Source organism: Prosopis cineraria, unplaced genomic scaffold (assembly GCF_029017545.1).
Source record: "Prosopis cineraria cultivar Desert tree isolate PC_DT_omini unplaced genomic scaffold, ASM2901754v1 PC13, whole genome shotgun sequence".
In the NCBI taxonomy this organism is placed as follows: domain Eukaryota; kingdom Viridiplantae; phylum Streptophyta; class Magnoliopsida; order Fabales; family Fabaceae; genus Prosopis; species Prosopis cineraria.
The window spans coordinates 138,538-157,298 of NW_026555344.1; the positions used below are offsets into that span (position 1 = coordinate 138,538).

Below are 18,761 nucleotides of genomic sequence, written 5' to 3' on the forward strand. Positions count from 1 at the left end.
TTCCAAGTGAGCTTTTACATATTTGAAGAGGAAGCCGCCAATAGGAAGGTTGAGTTCGGACGGGTTAATATTATGCGGGTTATTAAAAGAGATGTCTTTAGTTAGTGCTCAATTATACTTGATGAGATTATTTCTAGTAAAATGACGTCTGTAAGTGATGAAAAAAAAAAACAACAAAAATGTAACAACATGGGAGGTCCCAAATCCACCAGCACAAGGGGAGAGGGGTGGGAGGTGCCAATAAAACACGGAGCCCGGAGCTGCACCAAAATCCGTCAATTCAAGCCAAATTCTAATCACTGACTAATTGCACCGAGAACATCCCAAAAATTACGAGAACCAAACTTGTAATCAACAACAATCAATGAGGATCCTTTTTTAATAAATAAATCGACAGAATTACAATTGATCAATGAATAAGACTAGCATGGCTTACCGCCTTTCCTACAAAAAAAAATCTGCTCAAGGTCTTCTCTTCACTTCCTTCAATCTAACAAAAAAAAAAAATATTGGATCAAGAAAGAAAGCCTCATATCTTAATGCATTGAGATTATATTCTTTCTTTCAAGTCTTCCGCCATAAAAAAGAAGAAACAGGAAGAAAAGTTAACCTCATTTGTAGAGTCGTGTCAGCGGGATGAGGTTCAAAGTGTCCACAATCTCTTTGTCGCGACTACAATTTTTTCTCCACCATGTGATTCAGGTTCTTGATCGTGAATCGCAGGCTTCCAACGTACTGCATTGGCAACATGGGCAACTTTCGTGATGACATCTGGCCTGTCCCTCACCACCACGGTTCCTTCCGGCCGCAGCATCCGGTCTATTTCCACCAGCAAGTCAACAATACTACACCTGCAATGAAGTCATTCAATAATTTCAGTCATGTTCAAGCTGCTCAGAAACAACTTTGGATTGCACATGAAATCACACTACAGGACAGTGGCTACCTAGATGGCTCAGAACTCTCAAATAATAAGTCGCTAAGTTACTTAAATCCTTCAGATAGACCAATAAGCATGCAATAATCATTTTAACGACACCAGCTCTATAATGCAAACTACTTCAAGTGAAATAGACCAATTGGCCAAAGGAGACCGTCATTTTTTAGATTTAAAAGCTTACATTTTGAAATGAAACAAAACCTTCAAATTCAATAGGCGAAAAGAGATAAAGAAATTGGCAAACAATAAGCCTAATACAAACAGATGAAAATCAAATTAAGTTGTTCCTTCTATAGCTAAATGGTTCCAAAAAGCAACCTCTAGCTCTCTCAACATGCAAGGGTATATATGTAGGGCTCTAATTTAGCATGTTACCATAGAAAAATGCAAGTCGGCACCTGTTATTGCCAGAAGCTGGATCTTTTATAAGTGACTCAATGCTTGCCACATGGATCAGGTCATACGAACGAGGATATGTTGAGAAAGGTTCACACCTGGAACAGTATCCTTACAAATGAGAGATCCACAAAAAATCTTCTATCGCAATTGTAACATGTGTTGAATGCACTTAAACTCAGTTAAAAGATTAGAACCAAGATCCTAGCTAAAAGTTAAAAGCAGGTTAGAGGCTAAGTAGTCTGCCTTTGATTTAATCAAGATATCTAGGAAATTTTGACTCTCTCGATGCAGAGGACTGGATAAAATCACAATACTCACTCCCATGTTATTCTTTTCTAGGAAAAAAGAGAATGTCGGAATTCATCAACTAATTAGCAAAATTGGTTATAGAATGTTGGAATTCATCAACAAATTAGCAGAATTGGTTATCTATTTACATAAAAGAAATAATAGTGAAAATGACAATCATATCAGACTGAGTATTTTATACAAGAAAAATAGTATTCTCGCAATAGAATCACGCTATTTGACAGGCTCACCAGGTTGGATTAAATAAAGGCTCAACTCAACATGACTTGACGTTAGATTGTATTGAATTGGTTTCACTATGTAAGAAACCTGAATTGAATACCTACCATTTGATTCTGTTAATTAAATTTTCAATCATATCATATTTTATTGAAAGTCTTAACTTTTAAAATCAATACAAAATGTAAAATCTACAGAGTCGCATTACTTGAGCTATAATGATACTCCTCTAAGACTCCATGCATTTTTTTATGGGAGAATGACAATTGAGAACCTGTTAAGAACATTAACCTAATTACGGACCGTAAAATCTTGAAATCCCAGTTAAAGACCATGGTCCTTAATTGTGATAAAAAAATGTAATTTGTGAAATGGGATTCACTAACGCGATTTGAAAATTCACTAACCCAACTTGAGAAAATTACTAATGTATATTGTGAAAACATGAAACCCCACTTGGAAATGAAATATTTAACAAAAAATGCCATTTAGAAATTCACTAACTAACTTGACAAAATTTCTAACGTATATTGTGAAAAAATGAAACCCCACTTGAGAATCATTAATAAAAAGCAACTTGTCCAAATTGGTATTTTTTATTAAACAATCAATTCTCAAGTGGAGTTTCATGTTTTCACAATATACATTAGAAATTTTTTCAAGTCAAGTTAGTAAATTTTCAAGTGACGCTTTTTGTTAAACATTCCATTTCCAAGTGTGGTTTCATGTTTTCACAATATACGTTACAAATTTTCTCAAGTTAGGTTAGTGAATTCTCAAGTGGCAATAATGAATTCCACCTCATAAACTACATTTTTTTATCACAATTAAGGACCATGATCCTCAACTGGAATTTTAAAATTTCACGGTCCATAATTGGGATTAATGTTCTTAGCAGGTCCTTAATTGTCATTCTCCCTTTTTTTATTCTTTCAATCTTTCTTCACACATTTCATTAGGCTCTGTCTGACCTTTTTTTTTTTAAATTACTTCAATATTTTTCTACACATTTCAAATGAGTTTAAATGTTAGAAATTAGTACAATGTTCAAAAGTTTTAGGTTATTACTTATCTGATTCATCGCACAGGGTAAAGATATATCCAGCGGGCAAAACATATTTTATCGCCCTATTGTTTGATCTATTTGCAATCAACTACCCTACAGTTTAAAATTTGAAAATTGGTATATTGTGGTTGCTATCATCAGTACCTTCCCACCTTGTACTAATTCCTTCTTTCTCCCTACATTCTCAATTTCCTTAAGAAATCCCTCATGTCCTATGTATGAAAAAACAAAACCCCTCCCTTGCCCAATTGAAATCCCTGATTTCCTAAAACAATAAAAATCACCCCAAATTGTGCCATAAAATCCCAATTTTCAAACAAAATCCCTGATTCCCTATGCAATGAAGACATAAGATATGAGAGTAATTGGATTGACAGCTAGCAGATGCGTGCTAGGACAACTGATATAGCTGTTAAGAATTCTATTAGTTCCATTGGAAGGGATTCTCTTAGAAGGAGTCACGCGGTTTGAACAGTTGGAGATTATGGGACGACTTGATGTAGGGGTGATGGCTAAGGAGACTCGTGCCTATGATAAGCACAGAACTAGAGCAAGGGATGCAACAGGCTGATACTTTGAAAATTAAGGGTTCCTTGTCCGAAAGAAAAGCATTCTTTCAGATTTGACATCCAAGTTCTTGCAGTTGTCAATAACTGCAAATGACAATACCAATTAGGCTGGATCAACAGAGGCAGCAATGACAGACAAATAAGTGGACCATGTCCATGGTCTGGAATGCTCCATGAAATGGCGGGGAGCTAAGTATTCTTAACCAAGTTTCATGGAGTTTCACAAACTTGATGGGACAGACTTCACCTGGTGGCACTTTAGATGCAGAAAGTTTTTCTATGTTGATCAAACCCTGTTGGATAAAGAGGATGTGGAGGGAAAAGCAGGGGCGTTAGGCCATTATGAAGAAAATAGAGATAGGAGATAATAGATGGCTACAGTATCTTGACAACCTCGGAGTCAGTTTCAGTGAAATCTTGAGAACTGATCCGACAACTGAACTCAAGAACTCGAAGCAAGAGGGAACAATGATAGAGTATCAAGAGATTGCAGGGATGGATCCAGAGGGGCCAATTGCGGGCTGGGGGGGGGGGAACACTTCAATGAGAATGAGCCTCTGGGGGAAAAAGTTTTTTACCTGTACAAAATTTTAAAATAGATTTTGGCACCCCCCCTCTGTTTTGTTTTCAAATTGGCCCCGCATTCATCAACACTCGCATCTGTCATGGCAAGAAAGGTTTGAAGAATTGCTCATGTAGATTAATCTTTCTGAAGGATTAACCATCGGTTATTTTTTTGGGAGGGTTGAAAGCCAAAATTGAAGCATCCACGCCTATTTTCAAGCCTAGCAGCCTTAAGAAAACAATTTACTTTGAATTGCAGGAGGCTCCATACAAGCGTTCTATAGCCCTTCAAACACCTACCCAAACAGAACCTTAGATCACAGACCTTTAACAACTATTTCTCAAATCCAAGAAACCAATTACAAATGGACAAAACTACATGGTGGTAACCTGTATTTTACCTTAAAATCTTTATCATCAAAACAAGCTGACACGAGTTTAAATTCTTTCAGTGAGTCAAAGCTACAACTAATACTCCTGATGAGTTCAAATTCAACTAGATATATGTAGTAAAGTACTAGACTAAAAACAATAGAGCAACTGCCAGGAAAAGCACAGGCCCAACAACTGATAGCAGACAAATGGAAAACTGGAGTGAAAATATAGTGTAAGATATAAATTTAAGAAAGTAGTCAAATTAAGATGCATAGTGGAGATCAGAAAGCCTAATCCTTGATCCCCGATCAAGGTCAGTATTGCAGTGAAAATACCAAGAAATATAAAATCTATACAACAGTCAACAGTAATACAACACAACTACAACAACTCATTCTCTGAAAAAATAATTAATGCATAATCAACTTCTCATGTGTCATTATAGGTTTCGACTTAAAAAAGAGAGTTCTGCAACTATATTCTTCACAGTCAAGTTACATCAAGTTGTAATGTATTTGACTTCACAACTTCAAGTATACCCGATATTTGTATGCAACTTTTGAATTAAAAAATCACTTGATTTTGCCATGTCAGCTTGGATTGCATAAATTTATATGCTTAAATCATGAATCATATCATTTTCATAATCGTTGGAGAATGTCAGTCTTTTCTTTTCGAAGATGTGAAAAGATTGTGCATTATTGGGCGTGACATTTAACAACATTTTCATTTTTATTATCATTCAGAATCTTTTTAATATTAGTTTTTTTATTGTAGAAGGCAATGTATTGAGCTTTGTACCATCATATTATTCTATTACAATAAGATAACTATAAGTTTCATTTGTTTTAGGTTGTCAGGCCTTTTTATTGTGACCTCATTTTTTTCAATATATTTTTTATTTAAAATTCATATTAGCTATTTCTTTGGGATTTTGGATTTTGCACCCTAGCACTCTAATCCAACTCCTATTTGTTTGTGATTCAATCATTTCTAAACTCTGAAATTCTTCAATAACCGATGCATAAATCTTTCAGCTAGAACTCACCAATCATGATAAACTCCAATAAAGCCTCTATCAAATATAAGATCAAGAGTGTATGGTTTGCGAGGTGGAACAACATTCATTACCCACACCGGATCAGATACAAGTGCTGCTGCAAAACCTCCAAAGAATGCATTCATGTCCATGACATTGCGAACAGCTGGAGTACCTAACTTTAGGTTTAGAGAATTCTTATAGTAAGCAACCCTCCTCACCCACCTCCTGGAATCAGCCTCAAACACATCAGCACTGTTTTTCATGATTGTGGCTCTTGGAGGTGCTGCAGTGAGCCTTGCCGGCCACTTGTGAATTCTCCCAACAGCATAGTCTCCTTTGACAGAATCTGTATTGCTGACACATTTTTTCAGCTTGAAGTACCTGTGAAATAAATCAATTTTGAAATCCCAAATAACTATTATAAGTAATCTTTTAACAAAATAAAGTTAACCCAAGTGCTAACATTATGATAGGGTGAATCAAATTTAAAATAGTCCACCTAATACAGAAGATCACTAACAAGAAAAATGACAAAAGAGAATAAAAAATAAGAGGAAGAATAACTCAAACTATTAAGTCTGATGCAAATTACCAAGCAGAACTTGGGTCATCGGAGTCATCACATAACTCAAGGCCAAATTCATTTTGGTTGGGCATGCATGAATTTCCTACTGGCTTTTTCCAGATCACTGTGTTACCATCTACAGCTATGAGCTCATAACACAAAGCTCTGGCTATGGCCTGGAGATCTGACCATTCTTTATCTTGTTTAGGCCACTGCACTGGGGGACCAGATATGACTAAGTATCCACTAGGGCGAAGTAATCTATCCACTTCAATAAAATAAGTTGCATCTGCAGGGCAGATATTCCGCATTAGAGAAGAGGCTATTGTCTAGCAGATTATAAGATATAAAAAGGTAAGCCAGAATGAAGAGATTACTGTAGGCTGTAAAGGGAATTAAACAACGAGAACAATGCACCAAGTCAAATCCAAATGCAGGAAATGGAAGCCTGCGAGTGCCAAGCATGGCAACCATTGCCGGTATTCCTCTTTCAAGAGCAAACTGTATTTGTGATTTATGTGAATCTCTTGGAGCAAAGGACATAGTTAAAATGTCTTGAGCTAGTAAATATCCTCCAAAACTAGCAACCTATAAAATGATAGATATACTTACATGTTAAACAATAATAAGTTCTTTTGGCCAAAGGAATAAAAAAACAATAACAAGTTCTTGTGAAAATTCAGAAGGAAATAGGAGAAGAGCTCCTACCCCACACCCCATATCAAGAGCAGTCCTCAGAATGTGACTTTTTATTGGGATGTACTGACCAAGTTTTTCAATATACTGAGCAGCTCCATCTGGAAACATTGTACCACCACCAGGGAAAATAAAGTGTTGGCCTTCACGTTTCATCCATCCCTGGTGACCTTTTCTATCTGCAATCTTATCATGTGGCATATTGCTATGCCATATCTGCACAAATGTAGAAATGGTTTTAAATCAGTGAATTACTAATTAAGAAACATACAAGATATCTTATTGATATTAAGTCCCCGTTGGATATAAAAGACAAAAGGTGAAGAAAAAGGGGGGAATGTAATGTAATCTACCTTTTTCTTCCTCTTAATTTTCAAGCTAGAGAAACGTGTGTAAAAAAACGGAATTTAAATTCATCACGTTTAAAAACTCTCAAGAGACCACAAATATCTATATAGCAAGTGAAAAATTTTGCTGATGTAACAGAATTTACTTGGTAGTATTCAAACCAACGTAGTGCTCACATGCGCGCGCGCGTTTCTTGTTTTACTTGTATTTTGTAATTATTTAGATTTTCACACACCCACGTCTTGTTTTATTTGACATTTCAGCATTTTAACCGGATGCAAGCAGTGTAGTACTTATACCTTGTGCAAGCTCTCCGGCCACTGCACTGGAACCCTGTAGCCTTCAGGCGGGGGAATCAGGCAAAGCGGCGTAACCTGTGGTCGCGGGCAATGCCTCTCTCTGTAGTAATTCATTTCTCTACTTAGGTGACTGTTCAATCTCGGGTCCTCACACGGCATGTGGTCCAGTGCATCCAGAGGGCAAGCCTCGATGGTTCGCTGCTCCCCAGCTTCGATGGCCATAATGAGACGGTGGCGCTGCCCTCGATTAGAGTTAGATAAAAAAAGCGTCTGGCGACCGGAGGCGGCGAGCGAATCCCCAAGAGGTGTGAAGACGAGGACAAAGAACAAGAATATGAACACAAAGAACGCCGCTGTTACTACGTCCAAGAGCCGCCATTGACGTGAGTTACGCTTGGGAGGCAAATTCGATTGGCCCATCAGGAGGAGTGATTGGATCTGATCAAACGCGCATATGGGTTAAGGGAAGTTTGAATTGAAGGATCGGGGAGTTTATACAAATTCAGAAGAAATTGCTTGGAGGTTATATCAATGGCGTAGGCTGGTTTCAGAAGTGTGGAGTCGCGTTAGATGCAGGACGAAGGATCTGAGATTCCACAGGTACGCGGATAGTCAGATTTTGTTCGTAATTTGTAATGCGGCAATAGATAGATCTTTGAAGGAAAACTAATAGTTTAATTAATGTGCATCATCCACCTCAATTTTCAATTTGATATAGAAGTTTTAAATCGAAGGCATCAATCCCTAGACAGATTATTCGATGGAGCTAGTCAAGTTTTCCTTGACTAATAAGGCGTTAAACCCATATATATATATATATACATTTTTTTTTTTTATGAACAAGTCCCATCTATATGCTGCATTTTAAATGTTCTGGCACCAGTCTTTATTTTCTTTTTTTTTTAAAATCTTTTAATAAGTAAATAACATAACCTTGCAACCAATAAATGCTGTGGGATGATTTTGAAATTGATTTTTAATGTAAGGGCCTCACGCATAAATTGTTGCAAACTTGAGAGAACATGATTAACTTTTCCTCAACTATTTTTTTTTTTTTTTTGGTATGGATTAGCCTGCCTTGCTTTTTTTCCCGACGATTATCAGCCGGACGCTCAAATCATTTTCAAATAAAACGGGTGAACAAAATATCGAAGAACTTGGGCCAAAAGATATAGTAGAAAACACCAGCTGATACATGAGAACGAAAAATCAAACTGAGTAATTTCATAATTTTAAAATATGACTAATAGATTGAAACAAAAAATAATAATAATAGATAAATATTTCCGGTATTAAATAACAAGACGAATATAATAAACACGAGATGTTTCCCTTTGCTGCAAGAAAAAGACTTTTTCTGTAGGAACTGTATAAATTAAACATAATGAAGGAAGGGCCAGAAAACCATAGGGAGCAAGGGCAGTGATGGTTGCATGAAAAATTAGAGGGAGGGAGGGAGGGAGGAGGCACAAAAGAATAGACAAGTCAAGCAGTCCAGTAGGGCTTGACTGCAAAGAGTATCTTCTCTCTGTGAAGAGGGCCATCCTCATGGTCCTCTATTCTCGTCTCCCACTGCACTGCCTTCGCCATGCTCTTCAGCCCCATCACAACGTCCACGTCATCTCTCACGATCACGCTCCCCGTTGGCCTCAGAATCCTGTCCATCTCCAGCACTATATCTTCCATTTTACACCTCTCTTTGTACAGCCTGAACAGCCCGGCCCCATGTATGAAGTCGTATGTTCTCGGGTAAGTGGACATGGCTTCGCACCAGTTGTGGTACGTACCGATCAAACCACGCTCGAAAATGACGCCCAGCGTGTTGATCTCCGCCTCCACCGGGACCACATTCATGACCCACAGGGGATCACCGGCCGATGCTAACGCGGCGGCAAAGCCTCCCAGGTGAGAGTTCATATCAAGCACGTTCCTGTACCTCCCTCGTTCCGCCAGCTGATGATCCGCTCTCTTGTACATTCTCACCCTCTCTTTCCACAATTCGCTGTCTTCTCTGAACATCTCCCCCGTGATTCCCCTCACACTCCAGCTGCCAATCCTGGGAGGCACCGAGTTTAGCCTCTCTGGCCATTTCGCCAGCTCTCCGCCGCTCACCTCTTTTATGTCACGCACCCGAGGCAGCGGGGTCAGGCAGGTCTCCAGTTTAGTGTACCAGGCTGTGTCCGGATCCTGTGATGAGTGACACATGGGACGATTCTTGAAAAGTCTTCGGGTGATTTTGCAGTGAACATGATTGGTGGGCTTCTGCCATATTGCGAGATCCTCCTTCTGAACCAGTTTCTTCCAGCACAACGACTTAGCCACACCCTCGATGCCGTCCTGTTCTTGTTGAAGACTCTCGCGAGTCCTCTCCCAGCCTTTCCAGTGTTTCTGCCAATTGATTGGTGGCCCTGACAGAATCCAGTACCCTCCAGGCCGCAGCACTCTGTCCACTTCCGTGAGATATATCCCGTCTGGTCCATCATCAATCGTTGCGCATTCAGAGCAATCAGTTCTCCGCGTAGACAAAAGTAAAATCGAGTGTTAGGATTTGGGGATGTACCGTATTGGCCCCAGGGAATGAGGCAGCGAGAGCAGTGAGCCATGTCAAAGGATCTGGAAGGGTAAGGAAGTCTGATAGAGGCGAGAACTCCGATCAGTGCGGGGACTCCTCGCTCCAGAGCGAATTGGACCTGAGCTTCGTGCGTGTCTCTGGGTGCAAATGAGACTGCTAATATGTTCCGTGACATCAGGTACGCTCCCCAACTCGCAACCTGAATCAGTTTCACGTTTCATTTGTTCAATGTAGCGAATGACGTGACACGTATGGTGATAAACCCAGAATCAAATTTAACATGCAGTGCAGATATTGTCTGATAATTAAGATTAGACTGCAGAGGGACGCTAACGGAAGGGGAGAGGATGGGAACCCATGTCACTTGGAGAGAGCACCACAGAGCACGCGAAACATGTCTATAGGCCCAATCCATATTTCCAATTTCATCACAGTCGCTCCTTATCATCACCAGATCACCCCACCTCTCGTTAATTTCTTCAACCTCCTCGTTCCCCACTAGCTCCACTCAATTTAACTCTACCTCTCGTTCAAACTCTAATCAAATCTTTCAATTAATCCAAAACACATAATTGTCCAATATGCCCTTCATTGCCCGATAACACAAATGAATTTATATTTCCACTTCTTTCTATATTCTACCATATATTATTCGTTGCATTTTATTCCCTTCCGTCATTTTCCCCCTCATTTCACAAGCTTCCATTTTCTATATTAATTCAAATCTTTGTTAATTCACACGCGCGCGAACAAAACAAAATTCATTATAACTACTTTACTTCAGTTTGAAGAATTTGATTAATTGCAGCCGAAGCAATTCAAGATTACTCCTTTTTCACTTTTTTTAATATTCGGATAAGGAACAAAATTCGTAGTGCAGGTCTTGGATCCTAAATATATTCTTATTATGATACAATAGGGCCATTTGAACTATAAAAAATTCCCTTGTCCAAAAAAAAACCTATACAAAATTCCCATAAACTTTTAACCCTATACAAATAACTCCCTCAATTTTTTTAACTTTATAACAAACCCCCTGCATTTTTAAATCCGCCATCCAAATAACCCCCTCAAACTTTATATGCACTCTTAAAATTTATTTTTGTGTACATATAACTTCTCAAACTTTAACTTGTATGTAGATAACCTCTATAAATTTTGACCTATATATAAATAAATAATAAATGAATTACTAACAGGAGAGATATGAGCATAAATGTAAAAGTTTAGGAGATTTATTGTATAGTTTTAAAAGTTGAGTAGATTATCTAAGCAAGATATAAAAGCTCAAGAAATGCATAATTTAGTCTTTTTTATTTTTATACTATTCTAATTCTAATATAAAATAAACATACAAAAATCTTTATGAATTAAATTTGAAATGAAAAATTCTTTATTACAACTCAAATTCTATAATAATTTTTTTTGTTTTGTTGTTAGAATCATATCAATATGTAATGTAAAAGTTTAATAAATCATATTTATTATGACAAGCTCATTTTTCAAATTTTATCTCGTTCAAGATTCATGTCAAGTTATTTTAAAATACTAAAAAAAGACAGCAAAACAAAACCGCGAAAAATAAAAACAGCATGACATGACACTGGGTTGATTAGGACAATGATGTCATTAATTATAAATTTCCATAGAAAGACATCCTTTTTCAAAATGGAAACAGAGGACCCAGAAGGTATTTCCATCCTCCTTCAACCCATAAATGGCATCTGGACTCTCAGAAGATTCCAAAACAAATTGCCAAATTCACCCTCAAAAGTTAAAAAGATCAAACAGAAAGCAAACGAAACAAAACACACAGGAAACTTCTCAATGTGCTGTGTAAGTACCAGTTAAATTCCAAAACAAATTATAAAACAATAATGTAATCCCAGACAAATATAGATAAGAATGCTTTATATTGCAATTCAATTCTTGTTCCTTTTCTTTTATTCTTCTCTCATTTTAACTTTAGATGATGGACATCAAATTCAAATATTTATATTTAATATTTTAATTAGAATATTAAATTTAAAACCAACAATTTGATGTGAAAATCAAACAGAAACTGAATTTGTTTCAAGAATACTGGAAAAACATTACAAACAACCACACTCCCATCCCTTCCAAAATGATGATGATGCATCATGCAGCGAAAGCGACACAGCCGACAAAAACTCAGCGATCACTCTTTATACGTCAAGAGATTAAATTTGACAAGAGTCAACAAGAGTTTCAAATCCAGCTATCCGCCGCATCGAACCGATTAACAAAGTAATAGAGAAGTAAACTCCCCGGCCAGCAAAAGAAACAGAGTGGAAAAGAAGGGAATCTGAAACCGGATGAAGCAAAAAAAAAACGGCAGGCAAAACTCACCCCGCACCCGGTGTCGATGGCTGTTCTGATGGACCCGTCTCTCAAGTTGATGAGCTTCCCGATATCGTCGATGTAAGCGTCCGCACCCCGAGGAAACATGGTCCCTCCCCCAGGGAATCGAAACCGGTCCCCTTCGAACCGAATCCAGTTCTGCTTCTTCTTCTCCACAGTCAACTCCTTGTGAGGCACGTTAGCGTACCAAACCCAGTCGCGACTCTCCGGCCACCGCACCGGAACTCGGTACGCGTGCGGAGCCGGAACTCGGCACCGCAACCCCTCTTCCGGATCCGGACAGTGCCTCTCGCGATAGATTAATCTGTCTCTGTCGAATTTCAAGGACCGGTTGACGTCCTCGCAGGGTGTGTACTCGGAGAGTGAGACGTCGCAGGGAGGGAATTGGAAATCGCGCGCCGCCTCCGGAGCAGGAAGAGGGCCTGGGATTTGGTGGTGGGCGGTGAAGTCGAGGTTGGGCGGGGGCGGGGACGACAGAGAAGATGAGGTGGAATTGGGGAGGAGGCAGATGGAATCGGCGACGACGTAGCCTGCATCAATAGTGACAAGGCCAGAGGAGTGCTGCCAGAGGCCTATGAGATAGAAGACGGTGCAGAAGACGGTGGTTGTTATGATGAGGGGGAGATTGGGAAGCAATCTATTGGGATTCCTGGATGCACAGCTGTGAAGAAGAAAGAGGCAATTCGCCATTGTTATCTGTATTAGAGAAATTAATTTCTTCCACTGCATAAGAGAGTGAGAGCTGGGGCATGAGCAAGGATCTCGAGGATTATAAACAGGGACCAAGTGAGAAACACGCGCGGTGGTGCTTTGCCCGTGAGTGAGGGAGCGAGAGGGAGAGTATATATTAACTTCCCCGGTTGAGCATGTACTCGGCTTCGCCGCTCCCGGGAAGCATGATCCAAATTAGATTAAATATTTAAATTTAATATTTTATTTTTTATTTATATCAATATAAAAAAATCTAATAAATTTAAAATATATTTTACTTTTAATCCTTTAATTTTATATAAAATTTTAATTTAATTCTTTAATTTTATTAAATATTTTTAAATTCTTTAATTTTAATAATGTTAATTTTAAATAATTATTTTTTATATTAATTATTATTATTTTAAAAAATTAAATTTAATATGTCAATATTTAAAATGTATTGTAAATATTTAATAATTTAATATAAAAATTTATTAAAATAAACTAACTGTATAAGGTTAAAATATTAAAATAATAATTTATAAAATTAAAGCACTGAAATAAAATAAAACGTTGTGTAAAGTTAAAAAATTAAATATATATTTTAATTTAAAATTAATTATTAATTTAAATAATTTAAATTTAATAATTGATTTAAATTTTGAATTGAATTAAATTTAAATTATTTAAATTGATGTTTAAATTTATTAAAACTTTTTATAAATTTTTATTTTAATATAAATAAATAAATAGATAAATAAAATATTAAATTTGGACTTGGGATCGGTGCGTGGATGAGCAAAGCCGACTCCGTTGAGTATGAATTATGAAACGTAGTTATCACTTTTTTCCCCAGAAAACGTAGTATCGAACGGTCACCAAGTATCGTTGCAGCCCTTTTTTTTTTTCTTTTTTTTTTTTTTTGAGCCAGGGTCTCATTGGTCACTACTGCTGAGTGCTGACCTGTCTTAATTGCAACGCATTGCTTATATTCTACTCCACTAAATGATTGGTTGGTCCCAAAATATCAATTGTTATATTATTGACCAAAAATATTAAAACAATATTTTCATAAAGTATTATAAAAAATTAAAAATAGTATGTCTCATACCCAATTTTAAAAGATTCGAATTTAATAAAAGATTAATTAAATCTAATAACAATAATTGATATGAAATTTATTCATATACTGGATAAATTAGTGCTTTTGTTGCCAAAAGCATCCATCGGTCATTGGCATGGCATTGAATTAAATTAATTTATGAAAACATTACTATTGGTTTTGATAATAATCGCTAATTTAAAATGTCAATTTATTACTTAATAGGTGACAATATATTTTTATCACTGTCGCTATTTATAAATAATGCAACATACGATTCCTTGCGGAGTCACTCTGAAATTTGAATTTTTTTTCCGATTACAGTGCGAAATTTGGTTTTACAATCTTTTTATATGTGGAACCAATTAATTTAAGAATTAACTTTTTTCCACATCTTTTTACATAAATTTTATGATATTGTTATTATTTGTATTTCAGAACATTTATTGTTTCAAAAACAATTAGCCCTAAGAAGAAAACTTTTGTTTGGTTTTACTCCCCCATCATCGACCATACAGAAGTTACATTTTAGAACAAATTAGTAGTTATTTTCATAAATCACTCTGCATATAAAAAGATAAACTGTTGCTCCCTCCGCCCCAAATTAATATGTTGATTGGCTTGCAGTGAATATTATTAGTTTCGATATTAAAATTGCCACAGTTCCATCCTTAGGGTGCAAAAAAATTTTACGCACCAACTCTTAGTAACTTTTTTATAATAGCACGGTCTTGACTGTAACTTTGTCAATTAAAAAAATTGTAAAATACTGTGATCTATATTTTAATTTGGGTTAAGCGTAAAAAATGCCTATAAAGTGTACATAAAATATCATAAATAATCTTAAACTCAATTATAGGTTATTTATATTCCTTAAACACTAAAATTTTTAAATCCATTGCCCTGCCGTTTGTCTCATTAATTTTTTCCCATTTGTGGGGCCGGGGCCCACATTTAACTTTTTTATTATTTTAGTGAGTCCCACTATTTTTAATATTTTTTATAATATAAAAATCCCACTCTATCCTCCCTCTATCTCTACACTCCCTCTCTACTCTCTCTCTCTCTCCCCCCCTTCACAAACAGCTTGGACGATGTGGAAGAGGAGATGGATGAAGAAGATGAAGAGAACAATGGAGTAGACAACGGTGAAAGAACTCAAGCAAAGCTTGTAATTCTTGGGGAGCTAGAAATCTAAGAAGACGTCATTCTCAAAGTTCTTTACATGTTTGCATTACTAGATGAGTTCAAGCAAGAGTGAGGAGAGTTTGATGATGACAGGGGAGACACCGTTGGGGGTGTGTTGTAACATTTGAGAAAATTTAACCCCAAATTAGCTAAATAAATTAGGGTAATTAAGTAAATTTATGCGAAGTGTGGTTATAAAAAGTTAACAGATGTTTTGGGTTGTGATTTCAACCTCAAGATTGAGTCTAAAGTGAAGTCAGGCCACTTGAACATGAAAAAGTGAGAAAAACAAGGAGAAATGGCTCTATGCTACATGCCGCAGCACATGGGCCACTAGAACATGAAGTTCATCTTTCTGTACCACATGTTGTAGCATGTGGTAAAAGCGTCACGGCGCATGGTACATTTTCTACAAAAATAAGTCACAAACTGAAATAGAAATTAGAAGAGAAAGAAGGGAAAAACGAAGGAGCTAATCTTTGCTTTGCCAAGGCTTCAATTTCAAGAAGATTAGAGGCATTTTGAAGCTTCCAAACCTTGAGAGTAAGCACCCCTAACCTCTTTCACTTCCTTCCCAACCCATTTTCTTCAATTTATAATTCGGGTTCGTAAGTGGAAGATGATTTTTGATCCATATAGACTATGAGTCCGAATTCATTGACTTAAATGGAGTTAATGAGAATTGTTTTGAGTATTTAAACCTAGAAATTAGAAGCTTACTCATTAATTGAGGTTGTTGGGCATTTATGTCCAAAATTTTAGTATTTAATAGGAGTTATGAGGGTTGTTGGGTGATATTAATGACCCTAAAAGGATTTAATGAAGTTATTGGAACTTAATAGATGATAATGAGCTTAATGTATAAGCTTAAATGTAATAGACAAAGACTTTAGGTTATTAAGTGTTGAAAAATGAGAGTTAGAAGTGTATATGTGGTAATGTTGATGAGTTTGGACTTGATTAATTATAAATCAATCATCCGAACTATATTTGGCTTGGAAAGCAAGTTTAGAAATGCATATTAAGGGGTAAATCTTTGATCTCTTAAATATTTGAGGTAATTGAGAAAACTTTATTTTGAGTAGTTATTTGTTAATTAAGTTTTAATGTGAAAATGAGTTATTTGTATATATGATTGAGTTTGTAAATGTGAAAGTATGATATAAATCATATGTTAGTATATTAATTTTGATCTTACATAAATGTGGAGTTGAATTTAAAATGAGTTTTCAAACTATGAATGTGTATTGAAATGAGAAGTTTATGATGGGTGATGTGATGTTAGTGTGCTTGTGTTAACATGTGGGTGTTATATGTGTGGCTAAACAAAAATTTGAAATGTGTTATGAAATTTAAAATCAAAAGGGAGAATATTTGTGAATATGATATTGATGTTAACATAGGTAGTGTAATACTATAAGCCTAACGTGTTGATGTTAAGTGAATTGAGAAATAAGTTAGCATAAACATTACATGATCACTTAGCCAGAGTTCACCTAGAGAGAGGAGTAAAAAATTCATATAGTATTTATGGTTGCCTTCCGTTGCATGAAGGCTTAGCCTTGTCCCATCATATGTATTTATCCAACATGTCGCATGGTCGTTAAATTTATGGCAAGTTATGATAGTGAATGTGCCATTGTCACATGGTTGATTATATAATGGCAATGTGCATTGAATTGATATGTTGGGTAATTGTCACATGTTTGTGTGTATTGCAGTGATGCACTCTGTGATTTGAAATGAGAAATATGAAAATGAGATAAACTGTGAAATTATAACTTATGTCACATGTAATTAGATATTTTTAAGTAATTAACTCACTCTTATGTGTTTAATCTAATTGATATACAACTGTATAGGATAGGTGTATCTTAATTATTGAGTGGCTAGACTCACCCCTTTCTTTTAATAGTTTACAAGCTCTAACAGTGTGAAAAGAGAAAAAGCTATAGAGGATTAGGAATATGGGATTCTTACTATAAAGCTTCTTACATGGGTTTATTTTGTGTAATAGATAATATATTGCCAATTAGGGTACATTTTATTTACACTTGTACTATATTGTTGTTAAAGAATTTGAAATGTGTTTTAGGCCTTTGAATGTTATATGTAAGTTATTAAAGAGCTAATAGAGCCAAAATACTGGTACAAGTGTAGTAACTATTATCACATTATTGAATTTGATAATGATATGATTATGCAATGCTAAAACCTCCCTCATCTGTTATTGGTATTAAAGGAGTTGAGGAGTAAAAATTTGATACTGTAGTGTGGTGTGTTGTATAGGTAATCCTAAGTCCATTGAATATGATTTGGGTGTTATGAATGGCTTTTAGCACATGTTTAGGGTTTGGACACCCTTAAGTTGTTAAAATTATGAAAACAGTTTGAATATGTGTTTGGATATATAACTTCCTTTTGTGACTTAACTTGAAAGTAAAATCCATGTCATTAGCTCATTTATAAAAAGAGTTTTTCATATATACCTAAATTACCTTATTTGGACGTTAAATGGAGAAATAAGGCATGTCGAAAGTTACCCAAGGTTATTGTCAAATGACAACAGAGTTGTTGTCTGATGCATGCCATGGCGCATGGCACTTGAGCCACAACATGTGGCATAGAAAAGGGGGCAGCCGTGACACATTGCCTTATTTTTCATGACTTGTTATTTGTCAACCGTTTTTGAGTTTTTTCACTCTCATGCTTTCGAAACATTTTTTTACTTTGATTTAAGGTGTATTAAGTGATGTTTTAGTAAAATTAATTTATGAAAACTTGGAATTTCATTTTTATAAAATTCAAACTTGGTAATCTAAAAAGGAGCTTAACCTACGATTACCTTAGATTGCGTGATTAATTGTGTTAAGTAAGGAAAATATTTCACATGCATCACGGATATAAAGGTGATGATGGTGAAGAGCCATGCAAATATGAAAATAAAGTCAAGAAAAAGGCTGAAGCAGCCGCTAAGGATGATACCGGTGCTATATAGCATGCATCTCATAATCTTGCATCTTAACATGACCACTATCACCAATATCATGCTCTACTGCATCAGCATTAATGTATGCACATAGATATATCTCCCTCTCTCCGGAATGCTTGTTTTAATGTGGTAAATTTAGTTTTAATATGGTCAATAAGATAATATAGGAGGAAGGAGGTGGTGATAGGGATGATGGAGTGTAAGGAAAGGGAAAGGAGGTGCCGATAGGGCTGGGGATGCTCTAAACGCAATGGTTATGCAAGATCCAGTTAGATGATGGAGAGAGGACGAAGAGATAGGATGGAAGGAGGGAGAAGGTGGAAGAGAGAGGAATGCATGTGCATGGAAGATGCCTATGCTTCCGTGCAAAAGAATCCAATGGCCACCGCCTCTACCTTTGGCATTAGTGGTGGCAAAGTGAGACAATGATGAAGGTATGTA

At 36.3% G+C, this 18,761-nt stretch overlaps 2 protein-coding genes across 2 annotated transcripts; both read right to left on the reverse strand.

Annotated features, from left to right (window-relative positions):
• Positions 1 to 279: 279 nt before the first annotated feature.
• LOC129290669 (probable pectin methyltransferase QUA3) lies at positions 280 to 8,150 on the reverse strand. Its single transcript, XM_054927530.1, has 8 exons — positions 7,392 to 8,150; positions 6,757 to 6,960; positions 6,426 to 6,636; positions 6,076 to 6,337; positions 5,490 to 5,864; positions 1,339 to 1,434; positions 611 to 851; positions 280 to 490 (listed from the first exon to the last, which is right to left on the reverse strand). Exons 1-7 carry the CDS (start codon positions 7,809 to 7,811, stop codon positions 644 to 646), a joined length of 1,776 nt encoding a protein of 591 aa, XP_054783505.1. The 5' UTR covers positions 7,812 to 8,150; the 3' UTR covers positions 280 to 490; positions 611 to 643.
• A 492-nt stretch (positions 8,151 to 8,642) lies between these two features.
• LOC129290668 (probable methyltransferase PMT15) lies at positions 8,643 to 13,222 on the reverse strand. Its single transcript, XM_054927529.1, has 3 exons — positions 12,334 to 13,222; positions 9,952 to 10,162; positions 8,643 to 9,862 (listed from the first exon to the last, which is right to left on the reverse strand). The coding sequence occupies exons 1-3, from the start codon at positions 13,072 to 13,074 to the stop codon at positions 8,877 to 8,879; spliced, it is 1,938 nt and encodes a 645-aa protein (XP_054783504.1). The 5' UTR covers positions 13,075 to 13,222; the 3' UTR covers positions 8,643 to 8,876.
• Positions 13,223 to 18,761: the final 5,539 nt, after the last annotated feature.